Source organism: Macrotis lagotis, chromosome 3 (assembly GCF_037893015.1).
Source record: "Macrotis lagotis isolate mMagLag1 chromosome 3, bilby.v1.9.chrom.fasta, whole genome shotgun sequence".
NCBI lineage: Eukaryota > Metazoa > Chordata > Mammalia > Peramelemorphia > Peramelidae > Macrotis > Macrotis lagotis.
In genome coordinates, this window is record NC_133660.1 from 295,404,934 (window position 1) to 295,413,758 (window position 8,825).

The 8,825-nt window shown below is 35.0% G+C and overlaps 1 protein-coding gene across 1 annotated transcript; it reads left to right on the forward strand.

Annotated features, from left to right (window-relative positions):
• Positions 1–7,554: 7,554 nt before the first annotated feature.
• Positions 7,555–8,553, forward strand: LOC141519527 (olfactory receptor 9G4-like). Its single transcript, XM_074231748.1, has one exon. It carries the CDS (start codon positions 7,555–7,557, stop codon positions 8,551–8,553), a length of 999 nt encoding a protein of 332 aa, XP_074087849.1.
• The last annotated feature ends 272 nt before the right edge of the window (positions 8,554–8,825 follow it).

The following is an 8,825-nucleotide window of genomic DNA, read 5'->3' on the forward strand; positions in this document are numbered from 1 at the left end:
CAGACAATTTTCACTTGCTGTGTGAATTTGCATAAGTCACTTAACCCTAATTGCCTTGTATCCAAGGCTATCTCCAATCATCCTGATTCATATCTGGCCTCTAGACCCACATGGCCCTGGGAGAGAAAGTGAAACTGGTGAAAGTGAAGCGCCCCCCCCCCCCAGTCAAATCCAGTTCATGCGGTTTTAATGCCATCATATCTCTTATGTCATGGTCTTCTTAGAGAGTGAAGGACAAACACCACCATCATCATAAAGTAATCAATCAGTAAACTTTTGTTTTTATTATGCCAGTCACAATGTTAAGTGCTGGCAATACAAAGAAAGTCAAAAGATAGCCCTACCTTCAAAGTCCCTGCAACCTAATGAAGATCAAATGTGTGTGTGCTGGAGATTTTCCTCTGAGTCTTTAAATTTCAAGGGTACCCATGCATAGATCACCAAAGTGATAAATACATTTACCTTACTGAACCTCTGTTGATCAATCTGAAAAATGAATGAGTTAGGCAAGATGACCTCTAAGATCCCTTCAGAAATTTCTGATTCGACAATTAGTTGATCTAGCTTTATTTTTTCAGGATAAATCACTCTTTCTGACTGTACTTTTTCCTTTGAAATGTCCTTATCCATTTCTTTCATGTAAGAAAGCAATAGAAATAGATTTTAAGATTTTTTGTGTTCAACTTCTCTCTTATATGCTGCAATAATTAAAACTTTTATTTTTAGGAAATGATGATTTTTCTATGATTTAACCCATCGTGTACCACTGAAAGAATTTTTTTCCTAACCCAGTCAGCTTCAAAGCAAATTCAAAAATGCAATATAGTGAATTTTATTCTTCATATTCAATTCTGCCTAATTCATTGCCACTTTGCATCACCTGTTTCTGGGGAGATGATGAACTGACATTATCTCAAAGGACTGGATTTCTCAGTGAGAAATGGAGACACAAGAACAACACCACACACACACACACATATACACACACAGATACACTCACACACAGACACACACACACACACACACACACACACACACACACTTACACAGACACATAACCACATGTATACAATTCCTGACCTCAAGAGGCTTACAGCCTAATTAGAAAAAGAATATAACAGGTACACAAATGAGATTTGTATAAATTAAAGTGTTAAGGGGAAAGACCCATACAAGTCAATCTAGCAAAACATAAGAGTGAAAAAAAAAGTTAATTGAGAGACATGGAATAGAAAGTATTTGTTCTGAACTTTGAAGGAAATTAAGGATTCTAACTGAAAGAGAAATGTGAGATGAGCACATGGAACAGTTTGCACAAGTTTATGGTATTGGAAGATCACAGAGTGAGATCAAGAAAGAGTTAAAAGTGCAATTTAGATGGAATATAGAGAATAAAGAGAATGGATGTAAAAGAAGATTAAATAATCAGATTGCAGCTCAAATGTTGATGGTGAAATTCAAGAAACCTTGAAATACAAGACTTCCCAAGGAGAACACATTAGGACAATATGCTTCAAAGACTTGGGATTTCATCCATATGGGAAGCACCTACACTGAATGATTATACCCAATCTATAAGGTAGAAATTCTTAAAGATTGTGGCAATAGTGGTGATTATGAAAAAAATCTCTCATTAATCTGTTGAGAATTCTCAAAATATTGGACATCTAATCTTCAGATGATGAATTCAGGTACCCAGTGTGTCATCAGACCTAGGTTTCCTATATCTGTAAAACTGACCAAAATCTACCTTATACTAGTTCATTATTTGAAAATCTAAAAATATTTCCATGTTACAATAAAGCTGGTGGTAGGACTGACATACACCAATGATAATGTCTCACATTCACTTTATACTTTGAATTATTGTTTTTTATTATTTTATTTTTTTCTTTTTTTTTTAGGTTTTTTTTTTGCAAGGCAAATGGGGTTAAGTGGCTTGCCCAAGGCCACACAGCTAGGTCATTATCAAGTGTCTGAGACTGGATTTGAACCCAGGTACTCCTGACTCCAGGGCCGGTGCTTTATCCACTGTGCCACCTAGCTGCTCCCATTATTTTCATTATAAAAGAACAATCTTCTGAACCAGGTCCTAATATATTATTTCCATTTTATAGATGAGCAAATAAATATTGAGAAATTAAGTATATTTCTGAAGATTATAAGATTAATGTTTCTATAGTGATTCAAATCTAATGGTACCAACTCTGGGCAAGTCCCATATCTGTAATATTTCAGTTTCCTCCTCTATATAATGAGGGAGTTGGGCCTGGGGATTGTAAAGGTTCCTTACCATTCTAAAACCAGGATCCTATGACTCTAAAGCCCACACTCTTCTGCAATATTAGTACAGCCCCAATTTGATAAAAAAGTGAATGCAAAACAACTGTATGACCAAAGAACAGATGAGAAACCAAACAAGGTGACAAGAAATAAAATGACTTAATGTTTAGAATACAAAGCAAAACATTCTTAGAGTCAGAACAGAGGACCTCAAGTAAAGAAGATCTAAAGGCCTTAATCTCTAGTTGGGGAGAACAATGAGGACTTCTTGGTTGAATGGACATGACCTTATCATTGATAGGTAGAATTTTGACAGTCATGGAGAGGAGACAGAATGATAGAGTGAAAGGGAGATAGCAAGCAGTGTGTTTTCATTACAGGAAGAGAGAATAATAAAAAATTACAAATAATAAAAAGTGTCTGCAAAATGTGTTTGGTAACAAATCAATTATCCTGTTTGACTAAAGTTCAGCGTGGGCATCATGGATGATAAATTTAGAAAAATATCTTACAAAATTATGCATATCTCCTCCTACTGTACCATGGAGATTTTTCCACTGCCTCAGATAATGAGGTTCAGAAATACCTTTGGGTAATCATTGTTCCAACATTAAAATAAATAAGAATATTCACAAAGGAAAAGTCTACTTTGAATGAAATATGACATATATTTATTAGTTCTCCACTATTATGTCATCCCTAATTCTGGAATAATACTAATTGATTCTTTAGAGACTGGAGTGTGAGAGACTCTGGAGGAGAGGTCCCAGAGGAAGCAAAAGGAGATATTCATGAGTCCAACAGAAGGTATTTCTAATCTGTCCTTTGGTCTCACGGTTGTTTTACTTTCTCTTTGTTATCATATTGGGGCTATACTGGTATTATAGGAGAGTGTGAGCCTTTGATTCATAGATAAAGAGTCACAGCTGAAGAGCAAGGAAAGAAACAGATTGTCTTGTCTTGTAAGTTTTCCCTTTCCAGGCTCAAGGTAAGTGGCTGGGACTAGAGATTGATTTATGGACACCAAGTGAGCTGGGTCTCATTTTTCTCTTAGGATCATAGGATCAAAGACTTCTGAACAAGAAAGAAGAATTTTCAGATGGTGCTGACTTATCTGTTATTTAGAGATGAAGAAACTGTAGATCAGAGAGAATAGGAAGGAATCGTCTCAAGACCATGAGTAGTAAATTAGAGAGCTGCGATTCATAATATAATAAGACCAGCAATTTATATATATGGACAGGAACATAGAAATTGTTCAGTCTCACCTTCTCATTTTACAGTAAGGAATGCGTCCTCAAATAACATATCCCAACTCACTTTGTCAATAGCAGAGACGGGATTTGAATCCAGATCTCATTCTTCCAAATCAAGCACTCTTTTTAATAGCAGACTGCATCTTTAGCATTAATATAAACTGTTCTTGAATTACTTGATGCTAGTCACTAATATCTTGTAGTATCCTTTTGTTTAAAATGGAAATAATACTTCTAGACATCTGTTTTTCACAGGATCACAAAAAAGTATTTTCTTAATCCTAAATTGTTATTTATGCACTATTTACAATTGTTTAAATGATTTGACATTAATTTTTCCACATTTGCTTACTGTATTGCTATTCCCATTTACAAAAGGCTATTTCAAAATTCAAAGAAATAAAAAAATTAATCTAATGCTGACACAAAATGAATTGTGTAGGGTTTGATTTAGGTTTCTACCACATGTTTCATCTTCTTTAAATTTTGGATGTGTGAAGCCTAGCGGGAGTTCCTGTTTTCTTCTTAAATGTGTCTTTACTCATTTCCCATAACTTTGTGTCTCCTTTCTTCCTTTAAATACAATTTTCTTTGAAGTCTTTATTTTTTAACATTGTCAGGGGTCTACCGTATTAAAAATATCCCAGAATTCCTTATGTAATTCTGTGTTGTATGATCCCAAACGGTTTTGGAATTCCCTCATCTTTCTGGTTAGTGAAGTAGTTTACATTGAATTATAGACATTACCAAAATCATTAGGTCTGAAGGTTTACTCTCCACTTGGGACATGATAAGAGATACCCAGTCATTTCATTTGAACTCTAGCCAAACTGAACTATCTTGCATATCTTGGATACTCGAATCCCCATTTCATAGTTTTTTTTTCAGAATTTGAATTTTTTCCTCCTAATCCAAGTATAGGATCAAAAGGTTTAGCTCTGATCTTGTACAATCACAACATTTGACAGATGAAATAACATTTCAGAGAAGGTTCAAGGCAATAATTTCCTAAAGTAGTGAATATGCTTATATTTTTATTTAGTAATTTGTTACTTTAAGTATTTTAATGAAGACCTATCTCTGATCTTTCAACTTATATTCTGTTAATAAAATAAAGCCCTGATTCAGGAAGCAGGAGTACAAGTTTCTAGTCCTGTCTATAGTATTATTAGGTCCATGACCATGAAAATATCACATATCTATTCCAGTCTTCGGTTTCCTTTTTTTTAAAATAAAATTTTGGTGTTGAATAATATTTAATATTACTTATATTTCTGATAATCTATTCTTTCAGGACCTTCTCAGCCTGAATGAATTGGGAGTCAATTATTATACAACCCTTTTCACTATACTTAATTGAACAAAACTTTTTCTTAAAGATGGACTGAAAATATAGATTATAAATGATTCAAAATTTCTCCTGTAGATTTTATAATTTGGACCATCCAAGGCAACTTGTTTCCTCTTGGCTCACAAAGAAATGAAATTATTCAGTAAATATTTTCAAAGTAGAGGAGCATTTACACTTTTCAACATATTACTCAAATAACTATTTTTCCACTTCTAGTTTCTATTCTGAACTAGAATATCATGTTTCCTGCAGTCATTCTTTGTTCATTTTCAGTTGAATTTTCCACTAGTATCTCAAACTCAACATGCAAAAACAGAATTCTTTACTTTCCTTCCAAAAGCACCCTTTTGAATTTTGCTGTTACTCTCACAGATGCCATGATTTTTCCATTCATCCAGTTTCACAATATTGGTTAATATGATTCTTAACTCCTCAAAGTTACTCATTCCTTATAGCCAATCATCAGGCAAATAAAAATACATTCACAACATTTTTACTATACAAAACTTTCTCTCTATACAAAAGCTGCTCTGGTTCAAATTCCTGGCAGCTTTCATATCTCTTAGTATCAAACCCCTCATATCCATTCTCCACATTGCTGCTAGCATGATTATCCTAAAAGTCAGATTAAATCATGTCAGTAACCTACTCAACAAAACCCATTGTCTCCATTTTCCTTCTATGATCAAACCGAAAATTTTCTATTTGAATTCTAAAGGTCTTCACAATCTTTTCTGTTATTATCTATTGACTACCTTAACATAGTGATCCCCCATAATCTAAAGTCTAACTATATTGACCTACTTGGTACTCTTTATATATGATGTTCTATCTTCTATCTTGATGTTAATGCACTCTCTCTCTCCCTCATACCTGCAATACTTTCCCTCCAAACTTTCAATTTTCAAGAAAAAGGATTTTCTTTTAGATTCAGTTCAAATACTCTCTCTCACACACGAGCTTTCTCACTCCCTTCGACTACTAGTGTCTTTTATTCTAAAGCGATTTTGCATGTTCTGTATTCATCTATGTATGGATGTACTTTTAGATTTGTTGTCTCTGCCATTAGGAAAGTCTACCATTTAGGGAAAAGCTGGGGGCAGGTTCTAGTTTTTGCTTTTATTTTGCTTTTACTCTGCATCTTCAGCACCTAGGATAGCGCCAGGTATGTACTATGTAATTGACAAATGCATATTGATTAATGATCAGTTGAATGACTAACACTGTCATTTCTCATTGCATCTTCAGGATATTCAGCATCCCAGAGTGGAAATAGTGATCTCTGACTCCATACTCTTAGAATCTGCCATCATATCTCCTCCATCATAGCACCTCTGATGCTTCCTGGTATGACCACCAAAAATGCAGTTTAAACTTTCTGGGACTTATTTTTCTGATCTGTGAAATGAGAGAGTTAGAAACGAAGAGACCTATGAGAGTCTTTCTAATTCTTCAACCATAATCCTCTATAAAATTAGAAAATTTGAGTAGATGATCTCTAAGGTCCTGCACCACTTTGGGAATCTGTACTATACTTAAATTTCCTTCTAATTCACACATTTTATTTGCTAACCTAGATCTTACAGTCTATTCTATATTCTAGGGTCTCTTCAAGGTCTGACATTTTAGAATGTCCACAATTTTCCTCTAAGAAGTCATGGGAAAAGCACACACGCACATATGTATATATCTACCTATATTCACCTAAAATATACCTTTAATTTCGACAAAGCAATTTATTTTATTAAATGCTATTTTATTTTTTAAATTACATAACAGGATGGCTTTTAGCACTCATCTTTTTGTAACTTTTTGAATTGCACACCATTTCTTCCGTTGACAATGAGTAATGAAAATGTATCTATATGTATAATCATGTTTAATTTATTTTTATATTATTCATGTTAACATAGAATCAAAACTGAAGGAAAAAATGAGAGAAAACATGATAGATGTTTTAAAATGTGAAAATAGTATGCTTTGGTCTGCATTCAGACTTCATATATTTTTATCAGGATGTGGATGGCATTTACTATCCCAAATCTTTTAGAATTGTCCTTGGAACATTGAACTACTAAGAGGCAATAAAGCCAAAATAGTTGATCATCACACAGTGCTGCTGTTAGTGTGTTCAATATTTTACTGCTTCTGTTCACTTCACTCAGGATCAGTTCATACAAGTCTTTTCAGACTTTTCTCAATATCACCCCATTATGATTTATTACAGAACAGGGCCTATAACATGTATATATCATTCATTCAGTCATTCACTACTTGATGGGCACACCCTAAATTTCCAATTATTTCTCACTGCAAAAAAGAGGAGTTATAAAGATTTGTGTACATGTGGACATTTCCCCTTTTTATGATCTCTTTGGGATAAAGATCCAGTAGTAGCATTGGGGTATGCCCTGTTAAAAAAGCATTTTAAATGCATTATCTCATTTAAACCTCCCAGAAATCCTGGGAGATCTGTGCTGTTATTACATACTTATTACAGATGAGAAATCCCAGAAACCTGTGGATTAAATGATAAGCCAAGCATCACAAAGCTGATGAATATGTGAAGCAGTATGTGAACTCATGTCTTTCTAGTTCCTAGTAAAAAGCTCTATCCTTTAGGCTATCCATCTGCCCCATGGAGTCACTTCAGACCTAAATCTCATGGACTCTACAATTCTCTTTGATGTTCTTGCCTTCTATCAGGTTGCCACCACCATGTCTGTGGAAGTGGGGAATCGGACCATCCTGACTGAATTCATCTTAATTGGCTTTTCAGCTGATCCCTGGATGAAACACATCTTCTTTGGAATTTTCTTGGTTCTTTATTTGGCAACATTGGTAGGGAATATGACTTTAGTCATCTTAATCAGAATTGATTCCCGTTTGCATACCCCCATGTATTTTTTCATTGGAAATCTGTCATTCTTAGATTTCTGGTATACATCTGTGTACACTCCCAAAATCCTGGCTACCTGTCTATCAGAGGACAAGCATTTTTCCTTAGCTGCCTGTGGTACCCAATTTTTCTTTTCCTGTGTTGTGGCTTACACTGAGTGTTACCTCCTTGCTGTTATGTCTTATGATCGTTATGTAGCAATCTGTAACCCCCTTCTCTATTCAGTTGCCATGTCCAGGTCTCTCTCTATTGGACTGGTTGCTGTGTCCTATGTAGTTGGATTTTTGAATGCCATAGGCCACACTGCTAACACATTCCGACTAAAATTTTGTGGGGAAAACATTATTAACCACTTCCTCTGTGATGTCGCACCCTTGTTAAAGATGTCCTGCACGGACACACAGGTCTATGTGAAGGTGCTCCAGGGACTGGTGGGTTTCACAGTTCTATCTAGCATGCTAGCAATCCTGATATGCTACTTCAATATCATCCTAGCCATCCTTCGGATCCATTCAGCCTCAGGGAGGTGGAAGGCTTTCTCCACCTGTGCCTCCCATATGATATCTGTGATGCTCTTCTATGGGTCCCTCCTCTTTATGTACTCAAGACCCAGTTCCACCTATTCTGTGGAGAAGGACAAGTTGGCTGCTCTGTTCTACACAGTGGTGAATCCCTTGCTTAATCCCATGATCTATAGCTTTAGGAACAAAGATGTGAAGGAGGCCTTCAGGAAAGCAATGCAGAGGCTCAAAATACCAAGGTAATTTTTTTTGTTCATATCCACATCATTTTTTCACCTTCCTAAATTTAGAGCATCAGAAACCATGTATTTTATCAACATGTTTTTGAAATTCATTTAAATGCTATCATTCAATATATTAATTTAGGAAATGAATGAAAAAGGTAAAGAGAAAATACAGTTTCAGCTGAAGAATTCAACTCTCCTTTATAGACTACAATCTGCCCATGGGCATTCTAGGTCAATGGGATTTTGAAAAAATTCCAACACCCTGATGTGTTCCAAAACTTAATATTC

What these genes read in the sequence shown, in the direction of transcription:
- LOC141519527 (XM_074231748.1), top strand. Translation starts at nt 7,555, where the DNA reads ATGGACTCTACAATTCTCTTTGATGTTCTTGCCTTCTATCAGGTTGCC.